The sequence below is a fragment of the Macrobrachium nipponense genome, chromosome 7 (genome assembly GCF_015104395.2).
Source record: "Macrobrachium nipponense isolate FS-2020 chromosome 7, ASM1510439v2, whole genome shotgun sequence".
NCBI lineage: Eukaryota > Metazoa > Arthropoda > Malacostraca > Decapoda > Palaemonidae > Macrobrachium > Macrobrachium nipponense.
Window position 1 is genome coordinate 22,947,317 of NC_061109.1, and position 16,544 is coordinate 22,963,860.

Consider the following 16,544-nt stretch of genomic DNA (forward strand, 5'->3'; position numbering starts at 1 on the left):
TAAGGGTCTGTCTCATCGTCCTGGTGAGGCAGTTGGGCCTTCCCCAAGGAAGAGAAAGACGGGGACTGTAGAGGTACCAGCCACTGTCAGTACCTCTGCTCCTGGCTCTAGAGGTTCCACCTCTGGACTGGGAACTGTCTCGGGTGCTCGCCAGCTAGCGTCACAGTGTGTATGATCACCTGCTGGTGACCATGCAGCCAGGGTCCAGGCTGCTGAGCACGTTCACCACCAGGACCTAGGCAAGGGGCGGAAGGATGGTAAGAGTCGCCCAGGTGACTCTTGCCAGACCGGTGATCGCTCGTCTCCCATCGGACCCTGCATGAGGCGAGACCAGGAGGAGGTCCCCCAAGTCCCTGGGAGCAGCTTCGGCTGCTTCTGGGACTGCGACGCATCATGAGGACGGTGCTCTTTCTCACTGTGTTGGTGGACGATACCAGTCGCCCGACTGTCGATCACACCAGCGTGATCAGACGGTCCGTGCAGGTGGTAGCAGCTCCCCTGGCACGAGATCGACGCAACCATCCTCGGACCAGCGCTTCTCAACAGGGAGACTGCTGGTCCAGACCTGCAGACGGGTCATCACTGTGGGTTGGTGATCACCTGCAGTCCTCTCAGCCTATCAGTTCTGCTGGTAGGCAGAGTGGGAGTGTCAGATCTGCCTCACATGTCCCTTCAACCTCCTAGGGATACACCAGGAGGAGCGAGGCAAACAGGAGTGACTGTGAGGAGTGCGCTTCTTTTGGTCTGGCCACGAGAGCCTATGTACCTGGTTAGGTCTTAGGACCAGACAGGTTGTACGCTCAAGTGGTTAGAGGAGATCTTGGGGGGCGGGGGTCTGGCGAGGTTCTTCCTGCTAAAGGAAGAGTGTCTTGGGAGGGGCTTGCCCTGGATGAATCTAACGGTCTGTTGCCTCAGGACGCAGTCACTCCTGAGATACAGAGGTCTCTCGCAGAGGTCATTGCGCTGATCCATCAGCACAGTGACCTTGGGGAAGGATCAGTGGTTGCCCCCTCTGACCGTTCATCAAGGTTGGAGTTGTTCTGGGGTCCTAAGAAGGAACCCAGAGTGTCTGTAGGGTACCCTGGTCTTCCTTGGCTGACGGTGTGCTGGACCAGGTGAACGCCCTTGTCTCAGGACAAAAAGCTTCACTTAGGGCCAGCAGGTCAGGCAAGCTGCTTCCCCTTCCTCTGCCTCGCCAGTGGCGGTTCTACGTGCCTTCATCGGATCCCTTGCTGACCAAACAGGTTGGCCTGGAGTTGGCTTGTCTGACTCTGGGCTTGCCTCTTCAACACCTGCTGTCGGAGAACCTCTGGTTCACGCAGCACGAGGCAATGGCTCTGGAGTCTACCGCCATGGCAGCCTTCCAGGCCATCTCCTGGTTGGATCTGTGGCCCCTCACAGTATCCAGGGTTGCAGCTTCCTTGGGACCTATAGTTCCTGGGGAAGATGGTGGACGCTGTGGTGGAAAAGCGGAGAGCTGAAGACAGCGACCGCTTAGTACACCAGGCATTTACAAAGACTTCTGGGCAGTCTTGTTCAACTGCGGCTAAGCCTCGGAGCTTAGCTAGCTCTTCCTCCGCTGCTAAGATGTTGGTACCATCGAAGGGAGCGCGGGGAAAGACCCAGCCTTCCTCTTTCGCTTCGAGAGGTGAGCGTCAGCCCCCCTCTCAACCCTCCTCCTCTTGCGGGAAGGAGGTTAAGTGAAAGGGGAAGAAGGGGGAAATGCTAGGCACAGCGTTCCCCTCACCTGCTGCTGAAAGTGAGTGGGTGCCTGGCGAGCCATTGGGCAACATGGCAGCGCTATGGAGCCAAGACCTGGGTAGTGGATGTCCTTTGGAAGGGATATGTACTGCCCTTTGAGTCAAGGCCACCCCTCACCTCACATCTGGTCCATCTCCAGATATACGTTCCCGGTTCAGCCAGGGCAAGAAGTGCAGACAATGCTGAGCAAAGAAGCTGTAGAAATCGTATGAGAACTGTCACCGTTCTACAACCGACTTTTCCTGGTGGAGAAGTCTATGGGGGGCTGGAGACCGGTGATAGATCTCTCTCCTTTGAACTGATTTGTTTGCCAGATTTGGTTCACGATGGAAGTGGCGCGCTCTGTGTTCGACTCCATCAGGGAGAACGATTTCATGCTTTTGGTGGACCTGAAGGTTGCGTACTTTCAAATGCCCATCCATCAGTCCTCCAGGAAGTACCTTCGCTTTATCCTCGACGGGATGGTGTACTAATTCAGGGCGCTTTGCTTTGGTCTCTCAACCACCCCTCAGGTGTTCACGTGAGTGTTCACTCTGGTGTCTGCTTGGGGCCCATTCGGTTGGGATACGTCTGATGAGGTATCTCAATGATTGGCTAGTCCTGGTGAGCTCTCATTCGCAGTTGCTGCAGGACAGGGATCGCCTGCTTGACTTTTGTCGCAATCGGGGGATCGTGATAAATTTCGTGAAGTCGGATCTTGAGCCCAAGCAGAGGATAAAGTACCTGGGCATGCTGATCAATACAGTAGCAGCATAAGTCTTCCCTGCAGACTCGCTGATCAGCAGGTTCAGGGAGGCAGCTTGTCGGTTTCTGTCACAACAGGAGCAGCCAGCTCAGCTTTGGCAGGTCGCAATCGGTTACCTGTCCTCTTTGGAGAAGCTAATCCCTCACAGGCGTCTTCACCTGTGGTCTCTACAATGGAGACTAAAGGAGTGTTGGTCACAGGCACGGGATCCGCAATCCTTCCTGATTCCTCTTATGAAGGAGGTAAGGGAGGATTTAGCCTGGTGGCTGGACGACAGGAACCTCTTAACAGGAGTGCCGTTGCGCATTCCCCCTCCGGAGATGCTTCTTTCTCAGATGCATCGACCGAGGGTTGGGGTGCACACCTGGAAGAGTTGCTGGTTTCGGGTGTGGGGAATCGACAGGACAGGCACCTTCACATCAACGTTCTGGAACTCAAGGCAGCGTTTCTTGCGCTCCAATAGTTCCAGGAACAGTTGATGGGACACTCAGTGGTTTTGATAAGTGACAACACCATGGTAGTGGCGTATGTCAACAGACAGGGTGGCCTAGTGTCCCTCCCGTTACACCAGTTGATGATGCAGGTGCACAAGTGGGCAGCAGCTCACTTGGTAGAGCTGTCAGCCAGGTACATTCCAGGCAAGAGGAATGTAGTGGCAGACAAGCTCAGCTGCCAGAATCATTTGATTAGGACAGAATGGTCTCTACACCCAGACGTGGCGGAAAGGCTGTTCGACCTGTGGGGGCTTCCAGTGGTGGATCTGTTCGCCACCCGGCACAACAGAAAACTCCTGGTTTTCTTCTCCGTTGTGCCAGACTCATAGGCAGCTGCAGAGGATGCGTTCCAACACCCGTGGGACAACCTCGAAGTGTACGCCTTTCCCCCGTTCTGTCTGATTCGCAAGGTGATCAGCAGGGCGCTGGTCACCAGCAACCTTCGGATGATTCTGATGGCACCCAAATGGCCTCAGGCTGTTTGGTATCTGGACCTGCTGCTCTTCTCTTGGAGGCACCGAGAGAGATTCCCCCTTGGCACAACCTGCTGTGTCAACTGCATGTGGAACGATACCACCAGGCAGTACATTCCCTGAGTCTTCATGGCTGGCGGTTATCCACCATCTCTTGCGAGCAATAGGCTTTTCTCGCCGAGCAGCAACAGAGATGGATGGATACCTCAGACAGTCCTGTGCAGCAGTATACCAGGGAAAGTGGTCCGTCTTCTGTGGTTGGTGTCGTGGACGGGGTCTCTCTCTGCTCAGAGCCACTCTTCAGCAGGTAGCGAATTTCCTGGTCTTTCTTCGCTGAAAGAAGCTCCTCTCCGGATACAGAGCCGCCTTGGCTCTAGTCCTTAAGCTGCGAGGAGTGGATATTTCCTCTTCCATGGAAGAGTTTGACTCGTAGACCCTACGAGCCTCTCTGGGAGTCGTCAGACGGGGATCTGACCCTCAAGACCGTCTTTCTGCTGGCCCTGGCATCAACGAAGAGAGTAGGGGAACTTCATGGTCTCTCGTTTACTGTCAAACACTCGAGGTGATGGGAATCGGTTACGCTCGATTTCCTCATGGATTTTGTAGCGAAGACTCGAAACCCTTCGGTCCCTGATGACAGGTTCGAGTCCTTCACGATCCCCTCCCTAGAGGACTTCACAGGTACTAATGCGGAAGAGATGCTACTTTGTCCTGTTAGAGTGCTACGGCACCATCTGAAGAGAACTTGACACCTCGGGCCTGAGTGTCGACGCCTCTTTGTTAGCACTGGCGTGACCAAGAAAGAAGTGTCCAAGAACACTATTTCTTTCAGGAAAGTGTATGACACTGAAAGGAGTTTCAAGAGCCCACAAAGTTAGAGGCATTGGTCCTACCCTTGCATTCTGCAAGAACTTGCCACTTGCACAGGTGCTGAAGCCAGGGGTGTGGTCCAACCAGACCACCTTCACCTCCTACCTTCAGGATATTGCCCATAGGTTCTTGGACACTTTTTCCTTGGGACCCGTGGTGGCTGCTCAACAAGTTGTGCAGCTTACCCAGCTCCTTAACAGGACAAGGTTGCATCTCGCCCTTGTGGTAACAGTATGAATGGAGAGTTAATGAGTGTGACTGGCTTCTCTCCCTTCCTCCTTTCTTCTCTCTTCTTGCGGTCAGAGAGTAGCGGTCGTCACATGCTGGAGAGGGCGACAGTGCAGGTAAGCTATGTGACTGAGCACCATTTTATCTCTTTAATTAGGGATAGAAGCAGATATCTGTCCCTTCCCTAACAAGGGGGGAAGTGGACAGCAGTAAGAGACAAACCCAATGCTATATATTTGGCCTCTTACTTACAACTACATATAAGTTCTTGCTTGCTATTCATAAGAGGTACGCATGCCTCCCTCTTATGAATTTGTCCAGAGGTCTGCCCATTGGTCTTGCAGTGATCTCACTCTGATCATTTGGACAGAGGCTAGGTTTCCCCCCCCCTCCTTTGCTCTTACGACCAGGGAGGGAACCTTGGTTGGGCGAACACCAGTCTGTTCACAAGACTCGGATTCCTCTCACCAATCAGTGAGTCTTCCTTATGTAAAGGACCAATGGTTTGTGTAATGTGTAGGAACAAATCACAGTTTTTGAAAGTAAATTGTATTTTTCCTAACTATACAAACCTGAGGTCCTTTACATAATAGGCCCACCTCATGCCACCCCTCAATCTGTTCCTGGGCCTGAAGCAAATTGGAATGTTTATGTCCAGTCAGGCGGGACTCCTGACTATCGGACAAGCAGTTACTGCCTAACTACCTTGTTATAGAATCTTGGAACAGAGTTCCAGCTGGCGCTGAAAGTAATTACTTATATAAAGCACCTCAGGTTTGTATAGTTAGGAAAAATACAATTTACTCTCAAAAATTTGGATTTTTAGGTATTTGGCATTTTTTTTTGTCTCACACTACCCCTACCACCTCCCTCCATTTCTCCTGAAATCGCTTTTATTATGCTTTGAACTTAAAGCTTCTCCTATAAATGTCTTATACACACCATAGTATATCCCTTCTTTTTAAAGATTCTTCTCCTTTGTACCGGTTATGTTCTACATTTCAATGTGCACCTCTGATGGGCACGGTGCTTTACCATTTTTCACTTTATGTACAGCCTTCTTTACTTTTACAGATTGTCTCCCTGTCACTGTCCCCGCCACTCTCTCCACCCCCCAAATCCCATCTTTAATTTTTTGTGTTTAGAAGATGGATTTATCAAGCTAACCATCTTCATTTTATGTTGGCATTGTCCTGTAAAACATTTCTTTCTCTGTCTTTGAGATGCAGATCATGTCTGCTTTATCCTTGAATTGATATACAGTAAATATCACTTCCCCTTCTGTACGTAGTTGTTCCAGTAGCTATGCCCAACATATTCATAGTTTCTTTTTCCCCATTTTTATATAATTCCTCAGGACCTCTCAGTCCTTGAAAGCCCTACACTTCTGCTTAAATGAATCATGTACTTCTCTATTCCTCCACTACTTTTCTTCTCCCTTTAGACACTCCATAGCCACTTGTTGACCTAACGACCTAACCTTTCACACATGTTTTCATATCATTCCAAGTATTTTCTGATCTTAAATTTACATGATTGATTACTCTGACATACTTATGTTGCTCTCACTATTTTTCTTGAAGCCCATATTTTAGTTCTTGATCTTTTCAACTTCCTGTTAGGTTTTCTACTTTTCCTCTTGTTATCCATCACTGGCAACCAATCTTGTTGTACATGTGCCTCACCTAGAATCATTATACCTTACTACACTGCATCTGTCTTCCCTCCTAACCATAAAGCACTCTGTCTTTGTATTTCACCATCCTCATACATTACTGAATGATAATCTGCCTTCTGAAACCAGGTTGTCATGAGACTCAATTCAAAACTCGGTTTGATTTCCAGTATATACTCTGCATCTTCATGTCTTATTCCAAATCCATGGCCTCCATGAACCTCCTCATATTCATATCTACTTTTTCCAATCATTCCTGTCTGCTCCTCTTGAGTATTTTCTCTCCATCCTTTATCATTCTAATTTCTGTTTCCAGTTCTTTCCTGAATATTTCCTTGTCTTGCTCCTGGCAACTCATTTGAAGAAGTTAGTAAGCTGAAATTATGTTAGAAATATCATCCCCTACTATTCACATCAGTATTAAAACTTATTACTAATTCTTTTTACTTTTGCCAATTTTTGTTTCCACTTATCACTGACTATAACTCGCGCTTTTATTCCAATCTTTGACCCACAGTAATTATGTTTAAACCTTTTAACTTCCTCCCTGGTTCCCCCTGGTTCCCTTTCCCTTCCACCTAGTCGCTTGTACACATTGAACATTAATTAGCCTCCTTTCAATCAGATCAACAATTTCTCTTACCTCTTCTGTCAGGGTACCAACATTCCATGACCCTACCCTAATCTACCATCAATTACAGTATGTATACAAAATACCGTTAATTGAAAATTCATGACTTTATTTAAACATTTTCTGTTCTTAATTAACATTTAAATGTTATTACAGAGAGCAATGCTTAGCCCGTGACTGTGATGCTTTGCTGAACATTGATGGTGAAGTTCACCTTGATAATCCAGATACACTGAAATTACTGATATCTCATAACAGGTTAGTGTGATTCCTTTTTGTATTGACTGCTCTTTTTGGAAATGCTTTCCATGTTTGCCTTTTGGAACTAGCATGAATTAACCCCTTTTTACAGTGCATTTGTGTTTAGGCTGATGTCAGGCGACAAGTCGGAAATTATAGGTTTTTTTGACACTGGATGTGAAAATATTTTATGTTATAGCCATTTAAAAATGCCTTCAAAAAACTTTTAGTGGTAATACTTTTGATTTGTTTTCGCAAAAATCTTTGCTATTGAAATTTTGTGCATCTCCTAAGGAAAGAACATTGTCATAGATTTTCTGAATTTTATCAATTTTTGTCCCATAACTTAAATGAAAAAATAAATGAATATATAGAATAACATTGATTTTTTAAATTTAAGTATGACCATTTAAATTTTGTTTTTAAAGACCTGTCCTTGGTGCCATGGTGATAAGACAAGGTCAGGCATGGTCTACATTTTGGGGAGCTATCAATGCTGAAGGATTTTATGCCAGGTCAATGGATTACATGGATATCGTAAACAATAATAGAAGGTAAGGCTTATATTTTTTGTGTTAGATTTCAGTGTATTCTTCAAGGGAGTAAGCTTTCAACCTTTCTTTTATTAAAGAATGAAATATCTTATACTATTCAACTCTAATGTTTGTTTGTGTTTTTTGCATTAATTATAATAGTTTGAATGGTACTTCTTAATGCAGATGAGGTTTCTTTATTGAATATCTGTTTAAGTCTGTGTAGTTTTTAAAATGGAGTTAGTCACAGCGTTCTAGCATGCACCCTCCAACAAGGACAGGCAATCATATGCCACCTTTCTTTTCTCTGGGACTTATTCATATGAAAGTAGCTGGTGTTCTTTGCATTACCTAACACCTTTTTACTGTCCCCTTTGAAAGTGAAAGTGTGCACACCTTTATACTTCTTATACAAAAGATATTTGTGTTGTACTCCAGATTTATCATAAGCTGCTCACATGCAAGATGTAAAGGTCCACTGTGCAGTTAATACTCATTGTTCCTAATTATCATTAGGAGTAGTATGGTCTTCAGTATCATGTAGTAAAGCCAGATGATTTTTCTTTTATCTTCAGTGTCATCTAATACAGCAGATAATTTTTCTTTTAACTAAAATTTTTTTGTTTTCATAGCAGGACTGTGCAATATCAGCACTTAAGATTTCAGAAATATATACCACCAAAAAAAATTTTAATCTTTAGTGATGCTAGAAATACCAAAGAAGCCCAAAATTTTCTAGTACTACAATAGTTAAAGCTTTCATTATGCAGACTGTATGAAGCCAATGTAAATGATGATAAATTTTGTATCCTTGCCCATATAAGCATAAAAGGAAATGAAAATACCATTAAAGCAGCCAAAGGTGCAATTGAGTTAAGGATAAAAACCACCATTCCCAGCAAGCGGTCTGTAACATCTCTTAAAACCTCATACAGTAGTGAGTGGTAAGTTTTAAGGAATCTGTTGACAATAAATTAAAATTGAATAAATCCAGCCTTGGATTATGGTATTCAAAACAATAAAGAATGCCATTTTGAAGTAATTCTATCTGTTCGTCAACTAGATAAGCTTGTTTGACCCATGAATAGTTAGCATGGATATTTATGTGTTCATATCAGGCAAACCAATGCTAATCAAAACCCCTCATTGGAAATTTCTCAACTGTTCTCATTAATATGTTCAAGTAAAAGACTAATACAATGTTTACACAATGATATCAGGATTCAGTTGTGACCAGACATTTTCCATTTTCTACAAAAATTACAGAAATTAAAGATTACTGTGGTACTGCACCTACTTGTTTTTGTGACTTAAATATGTTAATTTGAAAGAAAGCAGCTTTCATTTCCCTGCCTTCCAGATGGGCAGCCTCTTTTTTTTTCTTTAATTCCTTTGTAACCAACCTCTTTCACTACTATTATATACAACTAAAGACTTAGTAATATTTCAAATTCTTGTAATATATCTGCCAGTGTCTTCTTCCTAGGTTTCATATTAATGCAATCTCAGGTGTCTTTTTGGTGCTCTGTTCCTTTTTTATGTCCATCTGGTTGCTGGTTGTAGTGTTCTGTCAGATGCCTTCCCAAAATTGTGATGTATATGAATCCACTGATATAGCCTCCTCCTGTTATCCTCTCATTTTAAAGAGTACCTCTGTGATGAAATTCCCCATAAAAAGCCAAAGTAACTTTTGTATTTAAATTATTTTTCAACCTTTCCTCCTGCACCTTCTCCACTACTGTCATAGTGTTCCTTAATAATCTTACTACGGTTTTTGCTGTTAATTTTATAGGCAGTCCCCGCTTACCTGCTTTATCGGTTAATGGCATTTCGGTGTTGCGGTGCTTGGTTAGTAACGTCATTATCCAGATTTTCAGTGCTGGTAATCGATTTTCTGTGCCGGTAAACAGTTTTAAAAAATCAGTAAGCGGTTTACCGGCATTTAAGAGGTTTATCAGCGCCAAAGACCAGTTAATGGTGCCATTAACTGGTTTATCAGTGTTTTATTACCATGATTATTGTGATATTCCAGTTAACCATGATTTTTGGTTATCATTGTAGTGCCGAGAACGCAACCCCAACTGTTACCGAGGGACGGCCTGTAGTGTATTCTATTTTCCATTGTATATTGTTGTAGTGTTCTTGTCTTACTTTCTTCTCCTATTCATTCTTTTTCTTGTTCTCTTAAATTCTGGTCAGCCTCAGTGACCACATTTCCAGCTACTTTTAGCAACTTATCTGTTATATTTGTATGGGCTTAGAGGTTGACCATTTTGCCTTATAAGGATTAAAAAAATGGCCAGGATTAAAAAAAAATGGCCACCATGGGTAGGAAAAGGGATATTGAGATGGAAAATTAAAAAATTCTAGCTAAGAGTACTTGGAGCAGACAGTTTTGTCAAGTTTTAAATTTCATTTTTTGTTGATATCAACTGTATTGCATTTTTGTTTTGATTATGGCATTCACCTTCTGCTAGGATTTTTTGTATGATTAATTGATTTTAATTGCTTTGTAAGAACTGTTGTTGACTGTTAGAAATAAGGGAGATGAGGAGAACAAATCCGATTGGTTAGATATGGAAATTAATTTTGGAAGCCTTGTTAATCTTCTTCAAGGATACCCTGAGGACCTTTGAACATTGAATGTGTGATAAGGCATAAACTTAGATAAAATAGCAGCAGTGGAATCACTGAGAAAATATGATTTAAGAATTTAGAATTGGAATAATGGTTTACAAGAAGATCAGACTTTCCAACAAGTTCCTTTTGAAATTTTCAATAATGATCCTTAAGATTTTCTCCAAGAGAAAAGTGCAGAACATAAATAAATTGAATCCAAGAGAAAAGTGCAGAATATAAGTAAATTGAAAAATTTCTCAAAGGAAGTTGGGTATTCGATAATTTATTTTTTATTGTTGGTGGGTTGCTTTAGATTAAGCCACGGTGTTGCCAGCATGGACCATTCCTAAGAGGGGAATCTGCAAGTATAGTAAGGTTTACAAGGTAATAAGAACCTTGTGTGGACTTCTGAACTTACCCTAGCTAACATAGGTGAAGTTTCTCAGTGTAATTATTTTATCATACATACTTGAGTTGTAGCACTTGTTTCCTCTTCTTCTTTGACATTACATTTGGATAATCAATTTTGATGGCAGCAATGTGATAGTAGCATAAAGTAATTTTTGGCTGTTGAAAATTACTGTATTACTGAGGTATTCTAGAATACCTTGTTTTTGTATCCATATTGATAGAATCATATTATCACGCTTTTATAAATTCAGACTGGTATCATAAGTTCCTTGTTGGACGAGTGGGTTACGTGCTCACCCACCAGATTGGTAGTCCGAAGTTCACCCCCCGCTCTGCCAACGCAGAATCAGAGGAATTTATTTCTGGTAATTAGAAATTTCTCAATGTTGTTTGGATCCCACAATAAGCTGTAGGTCCAGTTGCTAGGTAAACAATTGGTTCCTAGCATCATAAAATAATATCTAATCCTTCGGGCCAGCCCTAGGAGAGCTGTTAATCAGCTCAGTGGTCTGGTTAAACTAAGATATACTTGACTTTTTTAGACTGGTATCATTGCAGGCAGGTTGGACAAGACAGAGGGTTCCATAAAGATTGCCATAAAAATTACACCAATTATTAATATAGACATATTTATAAGTAAATTTTTACACTAATGACTTCCATTGAAACTTACTGTCTTAAAACTATAGCTAGGTTAGTAGAATATTGCAATATGGGGGAACTAAGTTTTTTGGTGTAAAATATTTTGATAAATTTGTAGGTATTATTCCTAATTTGTGCAGCTTTTAGTAGGGTTGCATGTCACAGGGTTTTATAAAAAAAAAATAAAAGTTTACTAAGAACATGGTATATAAAATACAAAACCAAGCAAACTTCTGAGATGTATGAGTATAATTATGGGGAACAGTGATAAGGTAAAATTAGACAAAATGGCCATAGGTGAAGTGTGGTCTTTGTTTTATCTTTTGTGAATAATTGATTTGACAAATGACTAGTACAGGCAGTCCCCGGGTTACGACGGGTTCAGCTTACGATGTTCCGAGGTTAAGGCGCTTCTCAATTATATTCATCAGAAATTATTTCCAGGGTTACGACGCCTACAGCGCTGATCTGGCACAAGAAATATGACACCAAAAATGCAAAATAATCAATATTTGAAGGGTTTTTTGATGAAAAATGCAATAAGAATGTAGTTTACATAGTTTTCAATGCACCCAAAGCATTAAAAGTAAGGTTTTCTTAGGATTTTTGATGATGTTCCGGCTTACAACGATTTTCGGGTTACAATGCGTCTCAAGAACGGAGCCCCCGTCGTAACCTGGGGACTGCCTGTATTTGATAATACTTCATGAATATCTTTAGATACCTTATTCAGGAAGTTAACTGGGAACTTTTTGGGCTTACAAGGTGAAAACCTTCACTATATTTAGAACAATTTTGTTTAATTTTATGAGTAATTTCAACGTAAGTTTCACGGTAATAATTATGTAAAATAGTGTCTGGTATGAAATTTATGAAAGAAAAGACTCAATGAAGTATAGTATATAGGATACATAGTACAAACCAGGGAAGGTTTTTATCAAAATTTAAAGTGTTCCATTTTGTTTATAACAACAGGTACCTGTTTGACATTATCATGTATTTTTTTTCTTAATATATTCCATAATGTAAAATTTTTACATGGCACTAGTAAAAAGGGTTGTAGGATTATGTACTTGTGGTGATCTGTTAATCTTGCAATTTTTTTTCGACCCTGCATTGTCTAAATATTCTTTTAATCCTGGAGTGGTCTATTTCATTAATGGTGGAGGCATATATTTAACTAATAGAATCTTGAGTGTTTATGGTTATTTATCTAAACCATTCAGGTAGTTATGATGGCCGAAACTCGTTATCATACTATCACAAACACAATAAAATCACTAGTTTTAGAAATAGAGTAGTATGTAATTCATTAACAGTTTCAAGACATCACCTCTCCTCTTTAGATTCACAGTACACACTGAATAAGAGATAAAGTTTTGAAATATCTTTGAATTTATATATTCCTAAGTTTTGTGCTTTTACTGTAACCATTCCAGAAATTTTGTTTTAGAAAATCCTTGGAATGATAAAAGGTTTTCAACAAAACAGGGTTTAGGTTGTTGTTTAGTTCTGTGGAAAGGGAGTGAGAACATTTTCAAAGCATCTTATATATCACTTGATATCTTTCAAGTTTGAATCCATATTTTAGTAAAGTGTGAAAATGAAGAATTAATTCTTTTTCACTAAAGTTGTTTTGAAAACAGCACTTGAAAGTAGAATGTAATCAGTAATATAAGAATGAGAAGTAATGTGCAGTAGTACTTGTATTGATCAGTGTAAATACTGCAAATACCTTTACTACTTGGTGTCTAAAATTTGGCAGTTGGTGATGTACAAACATTTTTTTAGCATTGTAGCGTGTGACAAAGAAATGAAGTATACATATTTTTTCATCCCATCCCAATTTACTATTCTTATATGTTTTCTTATAGTACACGTTTTTTGGACCATCACTGTAAATGAATTTTATAGATGAACGCACCTTTCATTATTGTTTCAAGCCTTGTAGTAATCTAACTATTAAATACAGGAAAGCTAATTGTGTAAATTGAGCATTGGATAAACTGGAACTGTTTGAACATTTTACAGGACCAAAAAATGCATGGCTGTAGTATTTGAAAATTTATTGAAATTTTAATAAAAAAAAAAAAAGTATTCTGCGAATGAATGACTTTATATTAGGAATGAATGACTTTATATTAGGAATTATATTCCATAATTGAAAGAATGATGTTGATATGGAAAATTCATTCACTAAATATATTGACTACATGTTATCCAGACAGACTAATGTTAGTTTACAAATGCTTGTTAATGCCTAAATAATTCATGCACTGGTGTAAGCAAGTTTTGAGAATACATTAATCTACCTGATAAAATGTGACACTGAAAAGACTTTAACTGAAAAGTGCCAGATAAATACAAAAAAAATGATAAAGAAGTCTTCACATTTGATAAGTGTGAAAACTTTCGAGGGAAAAATAGCACAACTTGCCCTTAGCTATTGCCTTTCCCTTTATGTGACCTTGACATGTTGATTATACACTGTGATATGTTTAGTAGGATGAATAAATGATTAACTCTCTGTTATTCAGTTGTAATCTTTTTGGTAGTGTTAATAAATGAGTGGGTTTTTGTTATTCATGAACACGTATTCAATGCTAGTATAACATATTAAAGAACAAACAGTTAATATTGCAAACTTTGAGCAAATTTTGTACCATATTTGCATATTTACCAAATTAAGTTCTTTCATAGCAGCTTCCTTGCTACTATGCAGAAGAACTGGTACATTATATGGTACAGTATACTAAGAGATTTAAAAAGACATGTTTCTACAATACTTTTGCTTTTAAAATTCCCTGTTTACTTATAACCTCAACTGAAGAATAGGAGGAGAGATTACAGTATTACATAGAACAAGTTCTGATATGTACAGAATGATATGCAATGGTTTCAGATGTAAATATAATAATGGTTTTATGAAACTCTTTGGCAAATTATCTAGTATTTTTTTTATCATTTTTCATGTGCTACAGTTCTTCCATCAACTTGATCCACATGTTTCAGGAATTTCAGTATATACCATTTATATTTCTAAACTAATCTTTCTTTTACACAATAATTGACAGATTTTAACTTTATTTAGTGCTGATGCAGCACACACACATACAAATTTGAAGGTTATCTTTTTAATTTTATTTTACCAGTCGCACTGTGGAATGTTATAGTAATGAGTTACTTGCTGAACTGGGCAATATAGGTTGTACGGAAAGCTTTGATGTCTACTGCATATTTGTTGTTAGCGTGGCATTCGTAGATTCCAGCATCAGCTTGGGATGCAGGATCAATTTCCATCTTACTCTTTAGATATTTGCCCTTTCTCGTTTCATGAAGCTGAAAAGGAAGGACAGATATAAATACATATGATATGTAAAGTAATCACAAAATTTTTTGTATATGAAAATAAAATGGACAGGTGAAATGGGTGGTAGACACTGTAAGCTTAAAAGATATTTCTAAAAATACTTTTACAAGCCACAGCTTTATTACATAGGGTTGTCTGGGATTATGGTTTAATACTTAATCATCAGCTACCAAGGGAAGATTATATAATCGAAACAAAATTTCTGTAACCACCAGTGTTTCTATCAAACATGCTACTCTTTGTTAGTCTGTGTACTGTGTTTTAATAATGTCCTTTGCAACAGATATTGTTTGAGAAAATGATGATTATAAATTGACTGTATTGGGTTTGTATGAATGAAGTTATGTTATTTCAAACGACTGATACATGGTCAGTCTTACTTGGAAGATAGAAAATTAGTCGTGGAGAATTCCTGACATCTGAATTGTTGTCCTCTAGCTTTTGTAAGGTTTAGAAGGCCAAGATATTACTTTAGTATACAGCTGTTTAACTGCTTTTGCATGAAAAGAATCTTTATTTATTTTACAAAATATTTTATCTCATGTAAAAAAGCTAGTGCTTTGCCTTGGTAGTAATGTCAACATGAGACACCTTTTCTGGTATGACCTAGGTATCCTGTGAGGTGTGTTTTAGATATGTGATAGGAGGGTGCTTTGCAAATCCCTTACTTCTTGACTGAAATGAGGTAAAGTTACGGTTACAAAATGTACTGGGTTTTGTTGTCAGGGCAAAATAACTCTTGAAATATCAGCTCGACTGGAAACTCGAAACTGGAAAATCAATACCTCCCCCTGCCCCTATTAGGTGGTTAGGAAGTATTTTTTCGTTGCTGCTGTATTAAGTGTTCCAGGGACTTAGTTTAAGGATCATGATGATTTTTAATATTTATAAAGACTGATTCTTTGTACCAATTATATGGGAGTTAAGCTACTAAACAATAGTAATGTTATGTGATTGATGATATACCCAAATTCTGTTTCCATAAATAGTTTGGTTACTTTAAGGCCAAATTTTTTATTTTTGGCATGCATATGAACCATGCAAGGTTCCATTTTTGCCTGGTTAATGAACGTGATCAAATGAACGAAATAAAGTAAGCTGTATCAAGCCAGTTCATGTTAGGTTATGGTTCTTGCTAAACTTGCAAATTGGATGACCATCGTCAAACAGGTGGCCTGCAAATGTGAATCCTTTTCCTCTATGTAAAGGCTTTCTCCCTCCCTTCGATTAGCCATAGCCATAGCAGGGTGAGGTTTTGTATTAAAACATTGTTGGCAATGGTGCTAGGAACATTGGTACCCACCAGAACCTTCTGTCAGACTTTCCCTTAGAGATATGAATGGTAACAATAGATTATTTCCATTTTTTTTTAGTGCTTTATGTCCAAATATTAATAGAATAGAAAAGAAGTTCTGTAGTGGTTCTTGCCTTTAGTAAACCATACCAGTCCCGCATAAGAAATTTGAAGTTTAAGTGCGAGTTAATCGAAAAAGTATTGTATGCTTTTTTTTAATTTTGTTACCAGTATAGTGAATTCACTCATTGCTCGTCGAAGCTGCCACCAGAAATCTCTTGGATGTAATCCTGATTCAATACTTCTATATCCACCCCTTACCCCACCTACCAGTATAGCATTTCCTATGGAAAAAGAAAAAACTAAATCTTTGGAGGGTTTCACCTCCAGTCTCCCATTTTTTGCCTTTTGACATATCTTTTCTTTATAACTCTTATTTGTGACATAGCGTTCTAACATACTGTAGCCCAAGAAATCTCTGGCAATTTGTAGGTAACATTCTCTTCTAAGAATATTCATTTTTTGGTTTTTTTTTAAATGCCCTTTTTACTGTATCTG

The 16,544-nt window shown here is 39.9% G+C and overlaps 2 protein-coding genes across 3 annotated transcripts in view; one reads left to right on the plus strand and one right to left on the minus strand.

Annotated features, from left to right (window-relative positions):
- Positions 1–16,544, plus strand: part of LOC135217126 (procollagen-lysine,2-oxoglutarate 5-dioxygenase 1-like) — a 597,528-nt gene that overhangs the window by 113,813 nt on the left and 467,171 nt on the right. The window contains exons 9-10 of the mRNA XM_064252833.1: positions 7,034–7,135; positions 7,546–7,671. Of these exons, the coding sequence (XP_064108903.1) occupies positions 7,034–7,135; positions 7,546–7,671 (228 nt within the window). The remainder of the gene's footprint in view (positions 1–7,033; positions 7,136–7,545; positions 7,672–16,544) is intronic.
- The window catches only part of LOC135217415 (immunoglobulin domain-containing protein oig-4-like), a 29,792-nt gene continuing 27,093 nt past the window's right edge, over positions 13,846–16,544 (minus strand). For both annotated transcript variants that reach the window (XM_064253257.1, XM_064253256.1), the window contains exon 4: positions 13,846–14,661. In XM_064253257.1, coding sequence (XP_064109327.1) covers positions 14,503–14,661 — 159 coding nt within the window. In that variant the 3' untranslated portion in view covers positions 13,846–14,502. The remainder of the gene's footprint in view (positions 14,662–16,544) is intronic.